The 27,736-nt window shown below is 36.0% G+C and overlaps 1 protein-coding gene across 12 annotated transcripts in view; it reads right to left on the bottom strand.

Annotated features, from left to right (window-relative positions):
• LOC145693591 (uncharacterized) overlaps window positions 1–27,736 on the bottom strand; it is a 506,014-nt gene that overhangs the window by 382,061 nt on the left and 96,217 nt on the right. For 10 of the 12 annotated variants that reach the window (XM_081769703.1, XM_081769706.1, XM_081769707.1 and 7 more), the window contains 4 exons: window positions 23,158–23,370; window positions 18,418–18,576; window positions 14,318–14,473; window positions 9,379–9,615 (listed from right to left, as the gene is read on the bottom strand). In XM_081769703.1, the coding sequence (XP_081625829.1) occupies window positions 9,379–9,615; window positions 14,318–14,473; window positions 18,418–18,576; window positions 23,158–23,370 (765 nt within the window). The remainder of the gene's footprint in view (window positions 1–9,378; window positions 9,616–14,317; window positions 14,474–18,417; window positions 18,577–23,157; window positions 23,371–27,736) is intronic. The other 2 variants (XM_081769705.1, XM_081769709.1) reach the window with 2 other exon arrangements.

The following is a 27,736-nucleotide window of genomic DNA, read 5'->3' on the forward strand; positions in this document are numbered from 1 at the left end:
TGACCTGGTCGTATATAGATAGTGGCTAGGGTAATGATCACGTTTTTAAAGTAAATTGTGGTAAGCAAATACTCCGGCAAAGGTGCAGTCAGATAGTGATGTTGACGATATGGTAAGTTGGGAGAAAATCCAATGGCAACACCCCCGTTGGCACGAAGAGCCGGCGAGGGATTTTCGGCATGAAGCATCGTATAGCGCGGGATGCGACAACATCGAGACTGTGTTAAAAAGGTTTCATTTAGCAAGAAAGCCGTTACGTGTTCTTCAAGAAGAAGTTGTTCAAAGAGAAGTTTGTTTTTCGGCAAAGAACGAATGTTTAGAAACAGAAAAACCAAAGCCATGATGAGGTTATGGGTTCGATATATTTTGTGATTTATGAAAGTGAACGGTGTTGCCAGAGTACGTAGCTGTGAAGGTGATATGAAACGTCGTTTTGGCTGCATGGATGATTTGTTGTAGTATGTGTGGTCGGATGAATGGATGTATGTTCTGTAGCGAAAGTGTTATGAAAGTGAGAAGTTGATCAAGGGTAACTGGTGATTCAAGCGGATGAGGTGTGTCAGTGGCCTGTGCCGGAGGTCGCAAAGGAACTATGAGTTCAGGATGTTCTTGAGCTGGTTCCGGTTTTGCCTTGCACTTATAGCTATACGTCGGGTGTTGTTCGTTACAGGTGGCGCATTGCGGTGGCTGTTGGAGATTGGTGCAAGTGCGAGTGTTATGATGACCAGCACAGTAACCACATTTAATTGGATTCTTACAATCACTGGTGAGATGAGAATTATAGGTCTGGCAACGTTCGCATCGAATCGGCATAGGAGCTGAAGATCTAGAAGGCTCTACTCGATGGATGTGATTGTAGATAGAGGCACCGTGTCCTAACAGCTCATCGATGGTGGCTTGATGTGGAGAAAGTACTCGAACCATATATGTAGGACCTCGATCGTTTCGAATCCTTAGCACCTTGTGGATGGTGTGTCCTTCATACTTAAGCTCGTCTTCAATTTCTGCATCTGTGTAGGAAGGATCAACCCCACGGATGACGACGGAGAGCATCGGTGGACGTCTTGGTGGTGGAGGTTGCTTGCGCCTTGAAGAGGTAAGAGACTGAAGCTGTGCGTTCTTCCCAAAGATGTCAATTGGCACTTTGTTCTTGATAGTGCTGAGGAGTGTAGAATCAGTAGTCTTCAGGATTATCCCATTTCTGGTGTGCACTATTTGAGAGATCGTAGCACGTGGCAGATATTTGCGTAACTGGATCGCTACCATCTTAGCATTGCTGAACTTAGGATCGTAGTTGGTAAGCAGCATGGAGTGAATTGGAGGTGAGCCGTCATCAGTGTTGGAGGTTCCGACGTCCATCTGGTCAGATTCGGAAGCCGTAGTAGAATCCAGGTGATGCTTCTTGGACGGTGGAGAGTGCTGTACTCTGTCGGCATAGGTGTTATGTTTGTCGGACGCTGGAGGCGATCTGGAGCGGATGGAAGCGTTGGAAACGGCTGAGGCGATAGACTCTGCAGAATCATGGCGTTTTTGACCCTTCGCTTTGCTGGAGCTGGCCGATGATTGGTCCTTCCGTGGTCGCACTTTCGTGTTATTCCCCGATGGGCCGGTTACCAGTGGAGGAAGACCTGCATGTGTACCTTTTCCTTTGTAGCCAGAGACTGTGCGCGGGTCCGCCATGGTAAATCTGTCCGTGGGCTACTGCCCAAAGTGTGTATGCGTCAATGTCTGCTAATGACTTGATGAAATGTGATGTTTAATGAAAGGTAGGACTACCCGTTTGGATAGTAGTCCAGGTGCAGCTAGCTTCCAGTCAGACCTGTAGTACCGTTCGCCCTTGGCTGGATGAGTCTGACGAACGGAACTCGACAGAATGACGAGGAAAGAAAGCCGAGGATAAGGAGCAGGAAGGAATTTCCAAAAAGCAGCTGTTCTGACGTCTGGTACGTCACAGCTGATTGATCGATTAAGCAATCGATTGTGTGTTTTTAAGAGCGACCGAGCTCTAACCTATAACCTTAGCATTCAAACCTTTGATTTACGGTTATTTGTGATTTCGCGTTTATAACAAAGACAAATATTTTTAAAAGAGTGTACTTTAAATAAATTACTTAAAAAAATATTTTTCACAAAGTTTATCCTTTTAAATTATTGTTCAAAGGCCTTTGCCTTTAGTAAGCCTTCTCCGAAATAAATGCAAATGAATTGTGCTGCCATCTTTGGAGCTCTTTTAAAATACGCATATATGTTTGCGGCCTATCCTTTCGACAATGAGATCTCAGAAACTACAGGCTCTAGAAAGATGACGTTTTCACTGATCGATTGCAAATTTCATGTAGATTGTCCAGTTCTAATTGAATATTTAAAAAACATGGTCACTATTTCTTTATTACATTTTTACGGGTACATTGGAAGTGTTGAAATTAAAAAAAAAAAAAAAAATAAAACATCACATCCTAATCATTATACATTCCAACACCACACTGTTGTATATAGGGGTTGTATATGTCTCCGGCATTTGTTTCATAGCCAAATAATAATGGAAAAGGAAGGATAACCATTTCTCCAGTCTGAGATGAACCTTTCTTGGGAGTGTTTTGCCCAATGAACACCATACATAACTGACATTATATTAATTTTGTATGTAATGTATTTGCTTATTACATACTGCATGCAAGAAGAAAGAAAACACTGGTCATACATGAATTAAAAACTCCAACCGGAAGTAGGCTCAAATCTTGCAAACGGTGCGAGATATTCAGAAAACTAATCGAAAAATCTCCCCTTTATGATACCCCTTGGCTATTTTTTAATCAATACGTCTTTAACTTGTGTCTGTAAAGAGACATGTACAGATGTTGTAAGGAATGATAAGGCGATTTATGCTCATATGCGAATAATGCGCTGTGTAGAGAGCGCAGGTTGAGCTAGTTTCTTGCAAAAATTCTTCAAGTGAAGATTTATAATCGCCACTGATTTTCAATTTTGTCGATATTATCTTCAAATTCCACAGAAGGTGAAAGAAGAAGCTAAATCAGTAAAAGATGTTTCACCGGTTTCAGGCTTATTGCCACTGAAAAGCGACATTTCCTGAAGGATGTCTATATTATCAGGCTGAATTTCTTTAATGAGTTAGTTTATAATTAAACTTACGTCTTTTCGAAAATTTTATTTAACGTCTAGTTTTAATGTACAGGTTTTGAGCTAATTCTCTGCTGTGTAACGTCACAATATAACCATCAATGCTAATTTTATGAGGACAATTCTGACAGTGGGGTTTAGAATGTTACAACCTAGAAAACGCATCAAACGTCAGAAAATTGCAAAATGACACACAGAATATATTAAAATGTGGCTAAACTCAGAAAGTGGCTATACAAGTGAAAAGCATATGGCTAAAAAAGCCACTATTGGCTCTTTGGAAATTTTGTGACTAACGACGTTCTCAAAATGGCCAGATCTAGTAACAAAGTGACTAAATTGGCAACCTTAGTCGCAATACGAAGCAACTTACGCACAACCATGCCATGGTACATGGGGTATGTGCCATTCACATTCCTCACATTCCAGTGAAGCATGTAAAAGTATCTTTCAAGTGTCAGAAATTCCTCGAAAGGCAGTACCTAGCGACACATGCTATGCATATGAAATGTACATTTCTCAAGTACCAGGTACGTAAACGATACATATGGAACTTAAATGGCACGTTCCTAGAATGTACCTGGTTGGGTGGGTAAGTCCTGATTTATATATTGGGGTCACGTGAGCTAGTTTCCAACTGGTGGGATAATACCCTTCCTTGAAGCATCTATTGAATAAGATAGATAGAGGAACCGCAATAACTGAAGCAGTTCTGTTGAGAACGAGAGGACTAATTTTATCAGGTCCAAGTGATCTATGTGGAGATAACGATAACAAGAGAATCAGAACTTCGCCTGGGGTGGTAGAAAGATTGGATAAGGTTTCCGAACAGATGGGGCGGAGAGGGGAAGATGGGTTGTAGAGGGAAGGGAAGTAAATGTTTTGCAGAAGTAGTTATTGAAGAGGTCGGGTCTTTGATCATCACTCGCTTCAGTATTTTCATCTTGAACTGTTGCCGGTATCCCCGGACATTTTGTTCTAGATTTTATTATAGACCAAAAGACTTTAGGGTTACTAACAGTAAAATCACCAATTAAGTCCATGTATTCAAAATACTTACGCCGATGTACCTTCTTGGCAAAACTTCTAATTTTAGCAAAGTTTTTGTATGTGTAGTCACTCGGATGTGATTTCCATAGAGACCAGGCAAGCTTTTTGTTTTTAAGAAGTTCACGAAGTTCATTGTCGTACCAGACCGGAAACCTGTTCGATTTTGATGCTTTCACCGGCACAAAGTCCTTTATGGCTGAGTGGACAACAGATGTAAATAAGTCCACAGCGTCGTCAACAGTTCCTACCTCTAACAAACACCAAGGAAACAATTCAATAGCACGGCAGATGTCACCCCAGGGTGCTTTCTTCCGAAGAAGTTGTGACCTACTTTTGAGGGGCTGGTTTGTAGTAGTGTGGGGGAGGAAATCGAAAGAAACATCCAAGGAACCGTGATCCGAAAGAAAAAGATTTCTGCATGGGACAACACAACGAGGTTCTAAGTTAGAGAGAATATAGTCAAGATTGCTATTATTGCGGGTAGTATGCATATTATGTTGACCTAGACCAAGTCCATGAATAAAATTGTCCATGAAATAACTGTCGTTTCCATCTTTAGCGACACCATGTTTGCTGTCCTGCCACGTGATGGAAAGGTTGAAATCACCCAACAGGATGACGTCACCGTGTGACAACGCATGTAACAGTGAGTCATGACAAGCTTCTAAGATGTGCTGGGGGGTGTTCTGGTGCGGCCTATAGAAGCACCCAATAAACATAGAACGACGCTTTGGAATAAACACTTCCACCCAAATGAGTTCACCATCCCGTTCTAGATCCAGTCTTCTCTTGCTCTTCCACTTATTATTTACACAAATCACCACTCCACCTCCACGAGTTATGCGGTCTTTACGATAAATGGTGAAATTATTAGAAAAGCTAATTTCACTGTCGTTCACTGATTCATTCAGCCACGATTCGGTCACTGCGAAACAATCCAGTTCCCTTATCTCACCTAGGTTCAACGAGCACTCAAGTAATTTGTTTTTAATACTACGAACATTTTGATAATATATATTGAAAGCACTGGTGTAATATGGACAGGGTGGGCCAGGGTTTACGTGAATATCACCACAAAGGAGAAGAAAACAAACGAGAATGAGGCACTGTTTTTTTGCTTTTAACTCATACCTTGGCACAAAATCACTGGTAGTTCCTCCGTCACTGTTAGCAGAACCAGAGAGAGCACATGGCGGTCCTCTTGGTATGAAGGCAGCAGCAATAAAATGGAAAGATCTTCCATTACACTTCAGTCCATGTTTCGTTGGCAATGCTTCACTTGGGAAAGTCACAGCACCGATACTCCATGAAGACAGTAGAGCACGCACATAAACACTACACACAACCACGAAAAAAAGGTAAACAATAAGAGCACCACTTTGCATCGACTTCGAGCTTGACTAATGTTGAAACAAACGATAGTGGAAAATATATTTACTCTTTATTGTATCTTTTACCGTTTATATATTTTTCAAATTTTTTGGGTAGACCCGGCCTACTCACTAAAGCCGCCACTGTTGAAGTATGAGAAACATTTGCTTCCTTTACATAAATAGTGCTTTAAAGAAACCCTGTAAACTTTTAATTTTTGCAGTTTGAATGATTTTCTTCTGTACCCTTCATTTACTTCTGCTTTGGCGTATGTAGTAACGTTACCATACTATAAATTCAACAAACCAAGAAGGAATAATTCAATTAAAGACCAATCATTTGCGACATATTTATTTTAAAATATACTCAAACTTCAAACTTTCTTCATAGAAATATTCATCATATACGAGGAATGTTTATAAGTAAGTGCCGTTTTGAAATTCGGCCACTGCAGCGCTGCGGTCGGCATCCCGCGCATGCGCGTTGTGTACCTACATATGTTGGCAAGCCACAGACACCATTACGGAAATATCTGATCGTGTTTACGTTAGTTTGTAAGTAGTTAAAATCCCTCCGCCGATTGAGAATCACGACGACTGTGAAATACGCCCTGTGATTTGTTTCTCTAGTGTTAAAGGCATGAAAGCTGCTGAAATTCATCGCCAAATTAGTGAAGTGTGTGTAGAAAACATTATGAGCGTTAGAAAAGTTCGTCAATGGATTAGAGGCTTTAAAGATAGCAGCATGAATGCTCATGATGAGGAACGACCTTCTGTTATTACTGAAGACGTGGTACAGACAGTAAGCGTGAAAGAGAACAGACGCTCTACGATTTCGTCTTATCTGATAAGGTTCCTCAAGCTTCAAGATCAACGCCATGATAACAATAAGGTCAAAACGGCCCTGCTAGTGGTTGTCAAATCAGGCAGCATACTTTTATAAGGATTGTATTCAAAAGTTTGTTGTACGAAACCATAAGTGCCTTAATATTGGTGGAAACTATGGTAGATTAAGGTACAGGCTTCCATATAACAATGAATTGTTACGAAAAGTATACTTGTTTTATTATTATTATTATTATTATTATTATTATTATTATTATTATTATTATTATTATTATTATTATTATTATTATTATTATTTCAAAAGGGTACTTACTTAAAAAGAACACGTCTCATAGAACATTATCATACTGTACAAAAGTACTCACAATAATTAACTGACGGCAGTTTTTGTTAGATCTAACTCAATTGTACATTTCTATTTCTTGTAATGCTCAAAACGGAGAAACAAAACAATCTTAGTAACTGAAGAAACAACGACAGCTTAAAGATAGTGTTTCTGTACATGAACAAAACTTACAAATAGATTATACGTCACTGTCAGGAGTATGAGTGTCACCATTAGGAGAACATAAACAATCATAGATCAATCACCATCATTATCATCATCATCATAGGTATTCTGTCATTATTGGCAGGTCACATGCTGTAATTAAGAAGCTGCCATGCTCCACGGTCTTCCGCTAACCTCTTCGTCTTCGCGTATGATTTTTCTCTTTTGATATCGCCCATTAATTGTAATCTCCTTCGCTCCCTCCCTCTCTTTTCTGCCACCATACCCTCTAGCACGTCCCTCATGTTACAGTTCTTTCTTGGCCAATGTCCCAACCAGTTTCTCTTTCTCGTCTTAATAACATCTAAAATTGTTAGTTTCTCTCGTACCATTTCTAACATTTTCTCATTCGTTTTCTGCTCGACCCAGCTAATTCATTCAATTCTTCTCCACACTCACATTCCGAAAGCTTCCAGTTGTTTTCCATCATTTTTGAGTAATGTTCATGTTTCTGACCCATACAGTACAATACGAAGCATTTTATGAGTATTTTTCTCAACTCTTTCTTCAAGGTCCCACAAAATAGTATTTGCTTCCTCCTAAGAGCTTCTTTCGCCATCCCTATTCTTGCTTTCATTTCACGTTCACATTTCATATCATTACTAATAATACCAGGTATCGAAAAGTGTTCACCTTTTCTATTTTCTCTTCTCCTACTTCTATATTTGAAACCAACCGCTACGTTCCAATCACCATGTTTTGTCTTTCTAACATTTATTTTCATCCCATATTCTTCGCAGTCCTTTCTCAAGTTTTCTAATATGTTATTGGTTTTCTCTTCACATTCTGCAACAACCGCCATATCATATGCAGACCGTGTAATAGATCAAAGTAAGAAGTAAAAAATAACGCTTCGTACTCGCTGCAGTGAATTAAAAAGCAAAACAAAACAGTAGTACTTTCTAGGGACATGGCAGTTATCCTAGCGACGACACCAACTTTAATCTCTTGGGGACGGGGGACAAGTGCAGGGGCAGAGACATCTTTTAAGGTCATTTTTTTTGAATACCAAAAATAATAGTTTTATGTTACTCGACCTATATTACAATACAACATGTCTGAGCGGCAGTTCATGGAGTGGACAATACCATCGGGGAGCACCCGCCTCCCTTGCCCTCCCTCTAGCCTCTAGTGTCGTCACTGCCTCATCCTCAGCTGACTTAAAAAGATTAAAAAGGTAAAAACATCCGGACAGATGAAAGGATAAATATGGTTATTCGAAATAAGCAAACCACTTCACGTCCACGAACGTTATGGTGAATGAACCTACGTTAAAAACACTATAAAGATGATTTTTCCTGTCATCACATCCTCTAGTACGTCCCTCACGACACAGTTCTTTTTCAGCTAATATCCAGTTTCTCTTAGTCTTTTCAATTACATTTAAAAGTCTCCGTTTTTCTCCTACAATTTTTAACCCATTCTCATTTGTTTTCCGTTCGACCCAGCTAATTCTCTCCACTCTTCTCCACATCCACATTTTGAACGCTTTTTGTCTTCTTTTTTTTCAAAATATTTTACGTAGATCTAATATTCATGTTTCTGTTGGCTAATGTATATAACATACATACTATTCATCCATGCATTATAGGTACAGCTAATGGACGGCATCAAAACAGAAAAATAGAATGTGAAGAGAAAAGGTTAGCTGAAAAGAGTGGTGCATGGAAGCTTCTCAGTTGCGGCAAGTGACTTCCAATAATGGAAGAATACTTGTGATGATGATGATGATGAGGAGGAGGAGGAGGAGGAGGAAGAAGAAGAGTAGGAGGCATAAATAAGCTAATTATTTTGTCAAAAAAAAAACTGCGATTTTCACTGAAAATGAGCAACATTATATACTATAAATTATCTTTTGTAACACCTCTACTTCGAAATCTGTCCTTTCTAAGTATGTCTACGTAGACAATACAGTGTAAAAGAAGCCGAAATTATTAGCTACGCAATTTGAAAATGAAACACAATAATGATGAGTTTACTATAATATGCTGTGTAGTAACAAAAATACAAATATGTCAACTGGTGGACATGTTAAATGAATATTTTTGTAAATAGCAAAGTTATAACTAATGTATTTATACCAATTGAACGTCTAATTATGGAAAAGCATAACCATTGTTTTTGCAGTGAATATTCTTCGAAACGTCTAATTAGGTAAATGTTTTGTTAAATATTTAATTAGCTAAACGTATCTATTTGTATGTTGGTAAGTACTTGCCAAAATACTTCATTTGCATGTAAGCGTTTTCAAGGAAACAATTAAACGTTTACGAATATATTAACATTATTAGTGTTTATAAATCGGCGTTGAAAAGCTTGAAGTTAAACGTTGAATTTGGAAAACGTTTCAGATCTCAAGTTCTATTTAAAACGTTTATTTTTAATAATACAAATAACAAATAAGTAACGTGATAAACTTACCTGGGGAGTTAGTAAAGAATTTAATGGTATTGCAAATACAAAAGAGGAACCTGAGAACTTCATGTCAATCACTGTAGTGATTTCACACTGTCCTTGTTTATTTTTTGTCAAGTGTTGAGCAGATTGCATTGCAGAATGTGTAGGACATTGTAGCAGTGACTTTGCTTTCTCTTCTAAATGGACTATTTGATCCGCTTGAGGTGGCTGTTTTTCTTGAGGTGAAGTTCTTTCAGACTCCTATCAATAAAAAAAGAATAAAAAAATTAAAAAATACGTACAACTGTCAAAAATAGACACCTGTTAGAATATATATATATATATATATATATATATATATATATATATATATATATATACAGAGAGAGGAAGTTGGGTATTATGGGATAGTCGGATAATATGGAATACGTCATTGTCTCGTCCGTGATGTGTTGCTTTCAAGCGGAGAGGAAAGAAATACTACCTCACGTTCCCATGATACTCTACAGTCAGTCTCCTTGTGATCGCGACATTCGTTGTGTTGGTAGACGTGACAATCTGATTTCGTATTCGTGAAGACTTTTACAGGTAAGTGTTTTACAACCTGTATTTTCCTATTGAAATGTAATAGAACAACAATTCTTTGTTTACTGTGACGTTGAATATACAGAGTGGTAGTTAGATAAGCGCCATTATCCTATATGCCTTCGAATACGTTTAACAGCTCTTTTGTTTCCAAGGTGGTTTGTAGGGCAATATGGAATACCCGCAAGAAATGCATGGTATTCCGTATTCCGTATGGTATTCCGATTATAAAAATATCTATCGGTATTGGGCAATTAAACATACATATATGATGAGAACAATGGTAAGTGTATTTTTTATTATAACAAATTTTCTGATGATACAAGAGGTGAGCTTGGGTCCAGTGTTCATCATGTTTAATGCGAGCACACAATGACTGTGCCGATCCTGAAGTAGAGTATTATATTTATAACTTTTGCAAGAATCACGTTCAGTTATGCCTTGGCATTCAGAAGTTTCATATATTGTCACTGTATTCATTGTATGTTCAACAAAAATTCATTTATTTTCTATATAGCATTTGTATTCCATATTATTCGACTATTTCATATTACCCTCTAAAGTGGTTTCTTTACAAATTATAAATTTTGACCACCCCTGTAACGAAACTTCTTTATCAAGATACGCATAAATAAAGCCAAATATGTAAGACGTATATAGATAGATAGATAGATAGATAGATAAATAGATATAGATATAGATATAGATATAGATATAGATATAGATATAGATATAGATATAGATATAGATATAGATATAGATATAGATATAGATATAATCAATGGGTATATTTGGTTAGATTTTAGCATTTTCTCTTATTAAAAATTCCCACGAGTTAAAACATTCAAAAGACACAAAATCTGCACACGGTTTCGAGGCACTTCTTTCCTCTTCCTCAGTTCATCTAAAGGGTATTTGTCCCTACATAAAATATATGATGTATTAAATTCTCTGCTTGTCCATGGAGTAGAATAAAAGTGATCGGATAAGTCTGTAGTTCGGTAGTAGGATTTCCTTCTCTTCCTAATTTATGAGTAATGTGAAAAGTCATTGGTGTGTAAGTCATTACAAGTAACGAACATTCAATTGGCGGTCTTGAACTAACATTCAATTAACATTCTTGAAATGAGAATCAATCACCAAACTGATGATGAAATAATATATGTCGACAGGATGGTAGGTAACTCCATTGACAAACTTTGGGAGGCGATTCCTTATACGAAATGAAAGAAAAAGTTCTAATAAAAATGGGCCAAAAAATGCCTTCTTTCAGAGTTATGATCCATTGAAAATTCGAAAAATCATTTTTCAAAACTCCCTAACTTAGAAATTATAGACCTATCCCTAGCGGTTTAAGGAATTACACAGGAACTGGTATACGCTGTATCTAAATATCGATCTTTCAGAATTCACCGGTACCAGCGAAACGAACGCACCACTAGTACTTAAAGGAGTATTCCTATACTTCAACTTCCTTTTTACAGTTCCTTTCACCAATAACGGAGGATGGTAAAACATGGATATTTAGATAGAGAACATACTAGTTCCTTAAACCGCTTAGGATAGGTCCTATAGTTTCTAAGTTAGGGAGTTTTGAAAAATGATTTTTCGAATTTTCAATGGATCATAACTCTGAAAGGAGGCATTTTTCGGCCCATGTTTATTAGAACTTTTTTCTTTCATTTCGTATAAGGAATCGTCTCCCATAGTTTGTCGGTGGAGTTACCTACCACCCTGTATATATATATATTTAACTTGAAACATTTACATATACTCAAATTTATTTTCTGTGTAATAATATCTATGAATAAAAACTATGAAAGTCATTATTATTCTGTAAAATTAAAGTTTTTCGTGTTCTCTGTTCCGGAATCCAGCATTTCATTTTTTTTTTCTTTCTCAGGTATAAAGGAAAGCCAATTCTATACAGTATTTTAATTTTGTGTTCCTTTTTTGAATTGGATCGAAGTTTATCGTCCTTTGAATACCGAGGCTGTATGAGACATGGACTTATAGCTTAACGTGTGATTCGAACCATATGAACTACTGCTGGAAATAGAACCCAGGTTTCCTGTGCCAAAGGCGCATGCGCTAACCATATAGCAATGTTAGAGATGTATCTGTCTCTCGACAAATTAGTTGTGTGAGTGCTTTCCAGACAGCGATTACACTCTGTTTTTCTTGTGAAGAAGGTATAATTTCTATGCATTTAATTTTGACTAATTAGATAGGCGTGTCAGTCTTGGCGCAGTTTTTTTTTGAACCGTACATTGAGACTAATGATGGGAATGAAATTGTTACATTACAGCAGTTTAAGGATAACTCAAATCACTGTAACTTCAAGTAAACATCTTATAAGTACAGCACAAGTGATTCCGGACGCATGCTTGAGAAGTATCTTTGGACAACTCATGATAACTAAGTAATGTCTTAAAAATTACTAGTCTTACTAATTCCACTATTGTTATTTGAGGTTTTATTAACCCAATGCCTACGTTTACGAGAGGAAGGACAGGCAGAGGTAGTTAGCTAGAAAATGAAATGAAATAGGCTATAAAGATAGCGTTGAAGACTGAATTATTGTTAAAGAAATAAGAGCCTGTGCAGGGAAAGATATCCAAACTCGACAATCGGTATCAATTGAACTTGAGCTCGATAAATGAGCGCGAGTTTTATAAGTGGATAGCAAGCCATACCCCGAGTCCGAGTGAGCGCGAGCCCCAGTGAAGTTTGCGATCGCAAATGCGAGCGAGTTTAAATTCCAACTGAGGATAGCGTGTCCAATCCCAATTAGATTGATGAGCGCGAAATCCAGCGATCGCAAGCCTTTTGAGAACAGAAAGCCCGAGCAAATGCGAGCCTAAGATAGCGTAAGTCTCATTAAGGATAGTGAACCTAAACCTGCGCGAGAAACTTCCGATTATAAAATGACTAGGCTGCGGAGTACCAAAATCAGCACTCTATCCTATGACTATCTAAACTAGTTAGAGAGTGGAAAGTAATAACATTTAAATCAAAAAAACTACTGAAACATACTTTATAGGTTTACTCCAAAATCTTCCGAAGAGTTTGTAGTTGCTTTAGTGAATATAAAGAAGTTTATCATGTTCATGACTTAGAAAACAGAAATTATTTTAAGCAGCGTTCAAGTTATTACAGCAAAGATGTTAAGTTATTACTTATAGATTTAATGTGGAATAGCGGCCATACGTGAACAATGGAATACAAAAGAACCTAGGATTAAAGTATAGACTTCTCAAATTTTGACATTAATTTTATACAAGAAATCTATGTAAAACTAGCAAATAGACATTGGATTTGGAATGACGTACTAAAAAAAAAAACTAAATACTAATAAACAGAAGAAGAAAGAGCGCCACAGGCAGATTAGAAAAGCTCATATCTATCTTACGGTAGAACAAACAGTACGACATGTCAATCAAAAATGTTAGGACCTAGAATACGTTATTTGACAAGCAACCATCAAGAAACATGGATAAGGTATAACTCTTACTAAAGCTATACAGAGTGTTCATTTATTATGTACCCAAAACGCACTGGTGAAATCCTCACACCTAATTAAAAAAAAAGTCCATATGAACATAAGGCGAAAACCAGGTTGTTTCAAAGTTACGTAATACCGAAAACGAGGAAAGTGTAACTTTGAAGCTGCCTACCTCACAAACTATAAGACATATTAAAGGCGGTGAAAGCAATATCAGAGAACCTAGTACACTCTCTGTCTAAAAAAATAACCATATTTTAAAGTTAGGTCGTATCTGCGCAACGAATATTATAGAGGGAGCTCGGGTATCAGAACCCTGATTTAAATACGGATAAGAGAAAAAATATGTTTTGATAGAAAATGTCGAACTATCGGTTTCTTAAGCTGTGATGTCGTGTACATGTATATTATAATTTGTCAATTTCACATTATACCAATTTTAATATGCATAATTATGCAACCACACATAACACAGTTTAACATAAAACCAAAGTGGTTGATAACACTTGCAAACCAAGTTCTAACTTTAAATATCATTTGATGATGGTGATCTAAGCAAGAAAAACATCATACAAACAAAATATGTTAAACAAATTATTGCAGTGATACAAAAATTTTAAATGTCCATTATTACGTTATTTCATTATTTTATATGTAGTTATTATATTTTACGAATATGAATGTTTGATTTGACGGAAAGACTGCTAAACTATTTAATATTACCATTTTAACATGGTTCGTTCTAATGCTATTTTGTTCTTATTCAATAGGCTATACTATAATATGTGGCAACCTTGATGTCGCTGAATAGTTTATGTATGTAAGACTATACTATCAACTACAAACAGCCAGTAAATCAAGAATTAGAAGTACCTTGTTGGAAACTGGAAACTTCTCAGTAGCCTTTCCCTTATTACTCAAAAACAAATTCTTCCCTCCACGTGTTTCGTCTTCATGTGCCTGAGATAGTTCTGAAAATGTTCTAATTTGGGTCTTATCTCTAGTTGTTCTACGTTCTTTGTCTGCAGCCTAAGAAAATCATAGAAACAACATTATACCGGGTGTTACGAAAATTTGTCACAATGTTTTGGGAATATATTCCTTACATCAAAGTAAGAAAAAAAAATGTTCATATAAACCTGTGGTCGCAAGTGCATAGTTTCGTAGTTATAGGGAGCCGAAAACTTGAAAAAAAAATCAACTTTAAAGGTCCACAGTTCCACTACTATAGGACCGATCGTAGTCGGGTTAAGACATCACTGAGGAACTAGTACGTGAACTATCGAAATATCCATATTTAAGAACCTCCGGTACTTGCACAATCATTTTTAGAGAGGCTGTTTGTGAGTACTTGATCACTTTCCACTTACCTCTCTAAAAGTTGGTGTGCAAATATGGGGCATTCTTAAACATGGATATTTGGATAGTTCTGATGGCAGAGCACGTTTTTCTATACGAAGCAAATGCAGGATTTGAAAGTAAACTAATATCTGAACTGTTGTAAATATATTTTGCAGGCACTTGAAGATTACTTATAACATGATGTTGAACATAACACTCCTTTTCTATTACTAACATAAGTACTTCAGAGTTAACAACACACAAAAAAGAGCAGAGACAACTTCTCCTTTCTAGCACTACCGCCAGTTCACGTACCAGAGTACAATGCGGTTCGTAGACACCTTCACCCTCAATACATATGAAAAAAAAAAGAACTAACAAATGACAGTCAAAATTCGCACTGAGACAGTTTATTTATTTATTTATTTTTTTTTTTAACAAGTTCACATACCAGTTCTCAGTGATCTTGAGCCGAGTACGATATATCTCATAGTAGTGGCACTATGAACTTTTAAAGTTCACTTATTTCATGTTTTCGGCACCCAATAACTCCGAAACTATCTACTTTTGAGCACAGGTCCATGTGAACTTTTTTTTTTCTTATTTTGATGTGAGAAATCTGTTCACAAAATATTGTGACATATTTATCTAACACCCTGTATATTTGATCATACATGTGACATTTTAACGAAGACATTGTTAAAGCTATCAGAGAAAAAAAATGTTTGTTTTGAAAGTGAAGGTGATCAAGGTATTTTTTTTTCTTAGTTATGACAATACTAAGACGTTTATAGTGATGTTTAGTAAGAAGCGTCGTCTCAGAAGCCTAGAATTAGTACTCAGAATAGCAAACTATCACTAATTATAACAAATTTACCCGTTGGAAACATTTGATATCAACATTTTTATCCATCACAGTGCACAATATTGAATAAGTTATGTTCTTCTTAAAAATGCATAAAGCAAAGTAATAATTTTGACAGTAGAGTGAGTCATTTGAAAAACTATTATTTATTTGATTGATGTATTTTGTATTCTTGTCTATGACATTTCTTTAGAAATGAAATGTAACTGTTTTGATATTTCTTTCCACCATCTGTCAAGGGTATGGCTTCTCGACACTATAGGAAATTAGATAGTATATCGGAAGGATATTAATTGACGTATGAAAGTGATTCTTTATGCAATGAAACAATATATATAATGAGCTAATGGAACCCTTAAACTACTAGAAAAGGGAACATAGTGACTATTTTCTTTCTCCTGTTGTAGAATAACGTATGTAGAAAACTGCAACTTTGGGAGCATCATGTAAAGAACTGAATATATATTATCAGATAAAGATCGTGTGTTTCAGATAAAACGTCCAGTGCTTATAAATCCGAAACGGCTGAGAATAAAAAGATGAAACAAAAACTGAGATAGGAAAATGTCATAGGGCGCATCACATGGTGTTGTTGTGGTGACCCCAGGGCCCTCCTTCAAGGGGGCCCAGGGGCCAACTTCTAATTTTCAAATAGGAACACGTATTGAATCATACCTCATTCAATAGTACTTGAAAAACGAAACAACTTTTGTAGGAAACAATTTTCGATTTGGGCCACCGTTTTTAAATGGCCGCAAAAAGTGGGTCCTATATCAGATAAAACGTCCAGTGCTTATAAATCCGAAATGGCTGAGAATAAAAAGATGAAACAAAAACTGGGATAGGAAAATGTCATAGGGTACATCACATGGTGTTGTTGTGGAGACCCCCAGGGCCCTCCTTCAAGGGGGCCCAGGGGACAACTTCAAATTTTCAAATGGGAACACGTATTGAATCATACTTCATTCAATAGTACTTGAAAAACGAAACAACTTTTGTAGGAAACCATTTTCGATTTGGGGCACCGTTTTCAAAATGGCCGCAAAAAGTGGGTTCTGTATCAGATAAAACGTCCAGTGCTTATAGGCCTAAATCAGAAACGGCTGATAATAGAGAGATGAAACAAAAACTGAGATAGAAACGATGATAAAGCATATCAAGTGATGTTGTTGTGGTGACCCTCAGGAAACTCAGCGAAGGGGGCCTTGGTGCCAACTTCAAACTGATATAGGACTTTTTGCTTCCATTTTGAAAACGGTGCCCCAAATCGAAAATTGTTTCCTACAAAAGTTGTTTCGTTTTTCAAGGACTATTAAATGAGGTATGAATCAATACATGTTCCCATTTGAAAATTTGAAGTTGGCACTGGGCCCCCTTGAAGAAGGGCCCTGTGGGTCACCACGACAACACCATGTGATGCGCCCTATGGCATGTTCCTATCTCAGTTTTTGTTTTATCTTTTTATTCTCAGCCATTTCGGATTTATAAGCACTGGACGTTTTATCTGATATAGGACTCACTTTTTGCTTCCATTTAAAAACGGTGGCCCAAATCGAAAATTGTTTCCTACAAAAGTTGTTTCGTTTTCCAAGTACTATTGAATGAGGTATGATTCAATACATGTTCCTATTTGAAAATTTGAAGTTGGCCCCTGGGCCCCCTTGAAGGAGGGCCCTGTGGGTCACCACAACAACGCCATGTGATGCGCCCTATGACATTTTCCTATCTCAGTTTTTGTTTCATCTTTTTATTCTCAGCCATTTCGGATTTATAAGCACTGGACGTTTTATCTGAAACACCCTGTATATATATATATATATATATATATATATATATATATATATATATATATTCAGTTCTGTACATGATGCTCCCAAAGTTGCAGTTTTCTACATACGTTATTCTACAACAGGAGAAAGAAAATAGTCACTATGTTCCCTTTTCTAGTAGTTTAAGGGTTCCATTAGCTCAGACACTTTACAAGACTATTAACCATCTACCGACATCATCATCTATCGATAATATGTTCGCTCTAAACGTACTTATCGATTTGATTCAGATGTCATTATTCAACAACCTTTATAGATAAGCTGATAAGTCAGGAAAAATCATCTTTATAGTTTACCAAATATCATTAATTCTTCCGAAATGTAGAACTTAAGATTGTATTTCGCTAACTTACAAGCTGTGTAATGAATGATTAACTCTTCGAGCCGGGAGTTGAGTACCCATCAGCCGCTGCGAGAGGCAGTAGTTTTAAATCACCAAAACACCAGTTTTCGCATAATGTCACAAAATTGAATATATCTTTAAAACCATTTACTCACTTAAAATGAAATTTTCAGGATTTGTAAACGAAGCTTTACAGTACACAAAAATGTATAAATAATGATATTTATACCATAATAACAAAATAATAATAAAAATAAAACTCTAATGTTGCGCTTATAAAGTACTTTTTGTTTTGTGTTCTTGTTAGTTTAGAAGTCCAATTTTGTGTGGAACAGTTTGGAAAACCAACAGATGGCAGCACATTGCAGTCTCTGTGTTTTCATTCATGTGGGAAAACAACAGATAGCAGAATATGCATCATTTCGTCACTACTGTACTACACGGGATGTATCAACGCCACCTGGATACATACGTGTAGGTCGAACCGTCTCTAGAAGCACTATGAGGGTCCGTACACGTGTACGTTGAATCGACTTGAAGAGTTAAGAAAACAAAACAATTATAACTACAGGTTACTAGTTTATATAATTCATACTTTTGTTCCGCTGGATGACGATGCTTCCAGTGCTTCACTATTAATCGTCGTTTCTTCTTCACTGTTTGTTTTCTTCTTCAAGGTTTCATTTCGTTTTGGTACTAATCCCAATCCTCTCTGAACTCTGTTTTCTGATGTTTCACTTTCATGCTCTTCAGCCTGGAAATTTGTACATGCAATCAAGAAAGCAGAAGTGTTTGGTGGTTATTTTTCAGAATAAAATTTCGTTGAAGTCCACTTCATGAGTGTAAGTAAACATAAGACACTATTAGTTTTATTTATTTATTTATTTTTACGTTTCTCTATAGTCGCTAATGAAACCTATTGTATTTCGTACGATTACTGTCCGTCCCGAAAGAAAAAAAAAAAATACATGATTTTTATTATTTGAACTGTTGTTCTTTCTTCCGCACAATATATAGAATAATTATTTTCGGCCAAACATTTTTATTCTTGGTTTTAAGCGATAAAAAGAATCAAGTTATTTATTTTCAATAACATTAATTAACTTTTCAGATACTTTTATATCCACTTTAGTAGATGTCCACGATACCTGCAAAATGCAATTACCAAGGGGGTCGTGTGTGGAGACATTAAAATTCGTGCAACTTAACTTAGAAAATGACCAACTTTAATTAGCAATTAGGACCAAATTTCTTATGACAAACCATCTTCAGTATTAGGCAGAAAAAGTTACAGAATATTGCACATGCAGATTTTTAGTACTGGTTGTTAGAAAAAAAAAGTCTGTGGGACTGAAATTAAATAAGAGCAATTAGCAAGATTAAAAGAACATTATGTTGTTAGGAGAGTAAACATTATGAATTCGGCTGAAAGACAAATTGTATAGGCTCATAATTGTTTATATAAGCTATGTGCAACACTTGGACTCCAAGCCGGCCAAGGCCCGTTCATCCAGCTTTTAAACTGAACTGAAAATGTATCCTGGAGAATTGATGTCCATTTTGAAAATATTCTCCGTATTGGAACATCCAGTGTACCACCCAATATTGAGAGACCAGTCCATAACATGAAGAGTCAAGTTTCACACTAAAACGGTAGACAAATATATTTTTCTGCCTTTCTTTAAGGTGATAAATATTTTTCATTAAGGTGATAACAGTTTTTTGTGTTCCTGTGATGTTAGTGTACGATGAACGCAAGGAAGTTGTAAAATAGAGGATATGCCCATACAAGAAAATCGTGAAGCCATCGTCACAGCTTCGTCACACCTACTCTGCCCATTTCGCGCCACTAAAATCGCAATGTTTCGAGCGAACAATCATGGCAGAAACCAGAGAAGCCAATCAGATGTGCCGACTCAGACGATGCTTGGTTGTTTTTGGTTTCATTGAGTTCATATGATGAAGATACGTAGAGGCAGATCCTCTATTTTATAACATCCTTGGATGAACGAGTATCTCCATTGAATATAGTTACAGTATTAAATTCTTGTGAAAAATGTTATAATTTATCAAATACTCCTCTCGACGCCAGTAAGTCCAAAAGTTTGAAAAATTGGAAACAAAAGAAGAATACTGAAAATCTTTCTAAGTAATAAGAATAGGAAATGAAATCAAATGAAATGACATCAAATCAACATTAAAATCATGATTATTAGAAGAAAATATACTGCATCAACTATAGAACTTGAAATAGTGAAAATAAAATACATGACTATTTGTAAGTAGCTAGGTAGCATTGTTATTGACAGCAGATCTCAAATGTTAACTGAAAATAAAAGCAAAGATAGGAACGATGAAAGAATAGTATATTAAATAAAGAGTTAGTAAAATTACCATATCAAATATTTCCTGTAGAGTATTGCATTTAGTAGATAGGGGCGTAGACATAACGAAAAAGTGATGAAAAGCAACTGAATGCTTCCAAATAATGGTGAAAGATACAAATAGAACAAATTAAGTGAAACGAAAATTAATATAGTGATTACCAGAACTTGAAAGTGTATTTTTTATGACAATTACCTTGAGATATTTAAATGAAAGATAATCTAGTTGATGGTGGTTACTACTGTAACTTCAAATTTAAGTATCTTTTACTATCATTGGAGTAGATTATAGAATTTCGAGTAAATGATTTAAACAATTCAATAGTGGGTAGTAATATGAGAAAGTCAATATTTAATATTTTACATTATTGGTGAAGAAAAATCATTAATTATTTCGTGAACAGTAATGTCTTAAAATTTATTCTCTTTGCAAATTCGAAAAATAAATCAATTTTAAAAGACACCTATAATGTAACAGTGAATATGACTTAGGTTTGAAAAAATAAAAACTAATCAGAATGAGATGTTGCGTTTCATTCTTTTCCTCACTCATAACAATTACACCCTATAACATAAAGAAAAAAAAACTACTTTTGCAAATATATGTTTGCCTTTAATGAAGCTACAGGCTAGAATTCTAGCTTGTTAGCCATTTTTGCCGGACTCCCTAACTTGCGATGATTTCAATATTCAAGAATGAATGTTTGGTTGGTTTTAGTATATTGATAATAATATTATCTGGTTGCTTTTCTGTATCCGTTATTTTTTTTTTATGTAATTGGTTGACTAAATATTCAAATAAGGGGGCTTGTTTAACTTATGAAGCAAGCTTTAGTGTCTCGTATTAAACTGAAATAATTATAACGGTTACAACTAGAAAGATACCATATTATTAAGGAAATTATATTATTAGCAAGTATTTTAGAGCTGGTCTCATTGCTCCATTTTTTCGCGGCACTATTACAAGTGATATGTAACATTTATTATTGTCAATATGTGCTGCTAATTTTACCAAGTAGTCTGTTCTCTTGGTATATTTTGACTAGAGAAACTTGTATCTGAAGAAGACCATAGTAAACTCCTAATATCTCTTTTTAATCTTAGTCAGTTTCCTTAAGACATAATTTAACAGTGTATCAACGCTTATCGATTACACAATTAGTTTGTTCCTCACATTGTTGCTAGTGGATGAGTCAATAATTTCGGTTTTTTTTTTTCGATGTAAACAGAACTGTACCGCTTCAACATTAGCTGGTAGGCAAAAAAAGAATAAGTTGGTATATGTTTCATATTATTATCATGTTGATAAATGTTACCTGTTTGTCTTTGATCCACAAATTATAGTTTTGTTTTCTTTTTCTTTTCTTACGATCTATAATGTTAATAGATCAGTGTAAAACATGACCACTATAACTTCCTTATATCGTGCATTTGTTTGAAAGACATCGGAAACAAACTAATGCTTAACTGACTAATTGATATGGAGTTTAACATATCACTTAACATCAAGATTATATAAGACGTGATCCTGCTTGACCCATTGATTGTCCTTTTTAATCATACGAGGACCGTTTTTTTAAAACTCGATAGAGCAAATTTTGAGAAATGGAGGTATGCTTTTTTTTCTGGTATGCTTTTTATGCTACCAATCAAGCTGTGAAATCAGAAGTGACAAATACCGAAATATGCCATGTGTATAGCATACTAACCCATGAACGGTTTGTCAGAACTCGATAGAGGTTACGTACAATAAGAACAAAAATGCAATTGTTGTAAAAAAAAAAAAAAAAGATGTTTTGTGCTCTATCGAGTTTTGAAAAAACGCTCCTCATATATTAGAATTGCATACACTATTAAAAGTATCTGGCAAAAGATTATATAAATGTGTTGTTACGAAAATGATACACAATAATCATTATTGAAGCCTAACCTGAAAGTAAAGTTTTCAAAGATAGGATGAAGTGAATTTTTGAATTTAAAGGTATTCTAAATATATATGAGAATTGTTCTAGAGTCTAGAACAGTCTAGAAAAGTTCTAGAGAGAGTTTCAGAGAAGTCTAGAATTAAAAATGAATAACGAAAGGGTAGCTTTATTGTTTGGATCCATTAATGTACGCAAAGAAACAGAAAGTGAAATATTTCATAAAATATGTATGCAGTGACAAGTTGTGATTTGTAGGACTTGTGCCTGTAGAGACTTTTATAGTAAGTTTGTATCATTGCCATTATATTTGCATAACGTTTCTCTTTTGTTTTAAAAACAGTTTGTGTGTGTGTGTGTATGTGAGTGTCAGCAAGTTGAGCACCAGGAGATCCATATAAGACGGTCCTTCGGAATTCGTAATAAAGACAATATAACAGTAAGTTGTAAGTGTTTCAGTTGTTGTGTAGTTAGTGCAAATAAACATTTATTCATTTATCACAATTAAGCTGATTTTGAACATTTATTCATCAACAGACAGATACAGTGCCCATGTGCATTAATTATAGATTCGCCTCTGGAAATATTGTTATTCACAGCGCATGAACAAAACTTTAATGTATTTCATTTATGCAATATTAGAATTGTGAATTACATATTTTATTATAAAATATTTCTGTTAAACACTACATTCTTCTTCCATTATGTAATTATTTTGTTCACCATATATCGTCGTATGAGAACCAGAGGAACGTAACTCCATTTTCGTCGGTTTACAGGAGAAAGGTAAAAAAGTTTTTTTAAAAAATGTTTTAATATGTTGGTAAAGACATTATTGCATAGCAGACAAGTCGATGACAAAGTCAACTTCAACACTCAAATAACACCAAGTGGGGCTTATCCAAGGAAACAAAAATTTTATTCTTGGAGTTACGCTCCTTTGGTTCTCATATAATGATATGTTAAATTGAATGTTTCGCTTAATTTTAGTACCCTGTAAACAACAGTGAGTTTCTTCTGCATAGTTACCTGATCAGTAGATAGAAGAGAAGTTGAGCCGATGGCACTAACGTACGAAGAGGATTCACTGCCTCTTCTCTCAGGTGATCCAGTAGAACTATTATCAGACACGTTATCAAAGTCATCTTCATCTCGTATGAAATGAGAAGTCATGTCCATGATCACTTGTGCTAATAATAACACCGCAAAGTTTAGACCAAGGCCTAAGTTAAATCTTGGCTGCTGAAATATAACATTATGGAAAATTTCAATAACACATTAGACTCTATTTGAGAGCTATATTTAGTCATGAGGTTACATCATGGGCGGAGCTATGGGGGGACATTTCCCCCCCCAACTTTTTGAGAAAAAATAAAAATGTCACTTATAAGATCCTTCAATTCTCATTTGTATTTACCGTGCCCCTCCAGCAGACAAAAGGTCTGCCCCCCAGCAGACAATTCCTAACTCCGCCCATGGGTTACATAAGTTAAATTCAATTCACACCGCCGACTGAATTTTGCGTTTAGTGAGCTTTATATGCTTCACATTTATCACGTAATATAAATGCCAATGTTTTATGAATGGCCTCTTGGATGATCATTCCGATATTTAGAAATCTGCATGGATGCAAATATCAATATAAATATACTGTAGGTTTTGTTGATATATTTTTAGTTTCTGTGCCGATAGCGGATATTCGTGAAAAGGAAAGAATTTCATAATCATTTTTCTAAACACTAGTAATTATTGACGACTTATATTAAAGTATAATTATTCTTTGGGGGCAAATCACCACAGCAAAATTGTGTTTGTCTGGATGATTTCAAAACCCTAGAATACATATTAAGTGCTAATGTGATTTTATGCGAGTTTGTTTGAGTAAACTTCACTTTGCGTTCTGATTAACGACTCTCATACCTTACGAGTAATTATATGTCAAAAATAACAATTTGCCTTGAAATTAATTAACAGTTTGCCTTATTACTCCAATCTGACAATTTTCTTGTTAAATACCTGCATCTGAGAAATCTTAAATTAGTACGTATGTTTTCAATAATTTCGTAAGTCGTGTCTGCTTGAATTTTATTCGATTTTATTTACCGCAGTTCACTCATACTAAGAGAGATTGTATTTAATGTTTGGCTTGAGTTTTATACATACCTTATTCACAAAATTATAAAGTATTATTTAAAAATTGTTATATTTCAAATTATGTTTGAAATCATAATTGTCACAGAACAAACAAGTTGAATGTATTTATCTCATTGTCATCTGTGGATGCAAATAGAGTTGCTGCGGATGTGGATGTAATATTTTAGATGTGGATGTAATATTTTATATCTGTGCAGACCATTACTAATATTCATTAACTTCGTGCATATTATATTATATTTTTTTTATATCAACTAGACATGTTTGATAGAAATGTTTGGACGACTGTTGGGCCTCAGTTAATAAAATATTCACTCTTTACTACTTTTTCTGACGTTTTCTGTTATTACCGTTGCTCTAGATAGTAGATAAGTTTATTATCATCTATTGCTACCCACTTACGTTTTGTTTATTCAATGCTGAAAATAGCGTGGTGTTGAAATTCATTTATATGAAGTACACTAGGTTGAAATTGGTTGATATTGATTGTCTTTTCTATTATAATAAGAGTCATCACCCGTCTCGGCACTGTAATTTCAAATAACATTTATCGCAAAAAAAAAAAAAAGTTATTTATCGAAGTTTAGTATCCCTTTTCAGCATAAGACGTAGAATTTCAGTTTAAGGTGGAATCCAAACCTTAGTAATGCGTTCAATGCTCTCCCACCGAAAATCGAACCCGAAAACCCATGTACTAAAGTCACACGTGCTAAGAATAAGACCAGCACGGAGGTCTTTCCTTGCAGATTTGTCATGCTATATGAATATTTTTTTTCTTACAACATAATACGTCTCCAACTGAATATCAGCCAAGATAAATGGAACAGTTGGAGTTCAAATTGTGATAACTCCCAAGTTATTTCCATTTTTAACGTATCATGATGATTTCTAGCTGCAGTTGAAATCCTGTGTCAATTAATCTACAGCATTTGTTGTCTGTTTGTTCCCTCAGCACAGACGTCACTGAAAGTTTTTTTTTTTTTTAATATTTTTTGTATGACGATAGTTTTTAGACCGAGACAAGTTTTAGGTTTATTGTAAACTTTGGTGCTAAAACTACCACGTTTTTGATAATTTACCTCCAAAGTATACACTGAATTTCAAGGAAAAGAAAGCATGGAAGTTCTGGCTAATTTAACAATTGAAACTGCTATAAATTCCTATCCTTACGGATGCCTATAGTGTAGAGACCTGCACGGGCCGAATTTTTCGGCCCGAGCCCAATCCAGCCCGAACGTACCTAGGCCCGGCCCAGCCCGGGCCCGAAAAGTTTTGGAGATTTTCGGCCCGAGCCCGGCCCGGCCCGATAAGTTTTTAAAATTCTTGGCCCAAGCCCGGCCCGGGCCCGATAAATTTTAAGTTTTCGGCCCGATAATTTTTTTTATAAAATTAGCTCGAGCCCCAATCTTTCTCAAAATTTAGTACTACATTTGACCTAATCCTCAGAAACATTTTCTAAACTCTGGTTCACAACCTGACGCTTGCCTCCCGAATGGTACTATTGCCTCCTACAACTTTGCCTGTCATCGAGAGAACAAAAACTCCATTCCCTGCAACAAAAATCTAACTTAATTGATTTTTTTAGCATAAAGTGAAGATGGCAATATTGTTTAGCGACAGGGAAAACATTCGCACCCCTTCTTGTTATATTTTGAGTTCAGTGAAGGTCAAGGTCAGAGCTTAATTTACCGCATAATGCCTGCAATCCTCTATAGTGAAAGTGGAGCCGCTAAGCAACACAAACTGTAAATAGCTATTGCATTCTTTGTAACATTTTTCACGGACACACTTCTTCAACGTTTGGCTTTATTCCAATTATCGTTTAACGAAAGTCAATAATTATTAAAGAATTGCAATTGATCGGCCCCAGCCCGGCCCGACCTGAAGAGTCAGCCAGCCCAAGCCCGGCCCGGCCCAAAGAAATAACAGTGTCGGCCCGCCCAAGCCCGGCCCGGTCCAAAGAAATAGCAGAGTCAGCCCGCCCAAGCCCGGCCCGCGGGCCGGGCCGGGCTTCGGGCCTCGGGCCAGGCCCGGCCCGTGCAGGTCTCTACTATAGTGTTCCTGATCGTCATAGTTCTTTCTGTTTACATTCACCTCTAAATTTATTTATACGTTTTCAATAATGCTAACAAGAAAACAGTCAAATCTTGGTATTTATACTGCCATCTTGATATTTATACAGGGTGGTCTGGAAGTGGACGTACCCCCCTTTAGTTTCAACAGCAGGGGCGGATCCAGGACCGACTTCTGGGGGGCGGTGGGTTGTCATAATGTTACTTTAAAGGGCTCCAAACTCTGGGATGGAATTTATTTATATATATAAAACAAGAAAGTTTCCTCTTCTGGGGGGCAATCGCCCCGATCGCCCCCTGGATCCGCCCTGTTCAACAGTATAGTGTTAGTTATGGTAAAATGTCTGTACACAGTTACCTTGAAGTCTTAAGAGTCTTAAGAGTTATACACATCGGTTTGATCACCATGTCGTAATACAGCTGAACTCTGCTCCAAGTTTTCGCAGATTTTTGCGGAGATACACCGGACTCACGAGGGCGAAGGCTTGTTCCACAGCTGCTTTTCTCGGTGGATTAATACCAAAGCGGTCTGTAAATTTCGCTTTAACACTTTCCATGGTATCACCTCTGTAACGCATTTCGTGAAGCCAAACCGCAACAACCGATCACACATTGTTGATTACTCCAACTTCACTGCAAATAACTGTTACCAAGCAGAAAACAGCAGAAAACAAATGAACATGGATAGCAATGTTGCTAGACAATGCCAAGCAATGTTACCAAACAAATGTGGGTAAACCTAAAACCGTCAGAAAACACCAATTAGGGGTACACCCACTTCTGAATCACCCTGTATTTTAGTTTAACAATTATGCATCGAGGGTAAGGAAGACGGGGTGATGAAATTGATGGTAATAGACCTAATGGTGGAATGAAGTAAGTAGAAGGATTCCGTGAAAATCCACGTACACGGTGTTTGTCTATCACAAAGATCACTTGCGCAAGCTGGGATCGAACCAGGACCTTACACAATAGTTTTATGAGGGTATACTTCCATATCAGTTACATCCTAATATACGGTATGTTTATCATACACCATGAATTTTCAGATTTAGAAAAAACAGTTCGCTATTTCGATTTTCTCTAAAATTACGTGTAAGGATTTACTCCCACGCATATCATTTGATTCAACTTGATCAGATGTGTAATTGATACAATCTTTGGACTATTTTCATTCCGATGAACGTTAATAATATAGCAAAACTTCCAAAATGTCCCACGATAAAGAAACAAAATGTTTAAATATGACTTCCGTTCATAAGATATTAGATGATAGCCAAGATCTTCCTGTATAAATAGCTAAGTTACCCCTGAGAGTTAAGCAATTTACGGAACATTATTTACGCCATCGAGGATTATACTAAATGTTGTGATAAACATTT

The sequence above is a fragment of the Thermobia domestica genome, chromosome 8 (genome assembly GCF_964235325.1).
Source record: "Thermobia domestica chromosome 8, izTheDome1.hap1.1, whole genome shotgun sequence".
NCBI classification, from domain to species: Eukaryota; Metazoa; Arthropoda; class Insecta; order Zygentoma; family Lepismatidae; genus Thermobia; species Thermobia domestica.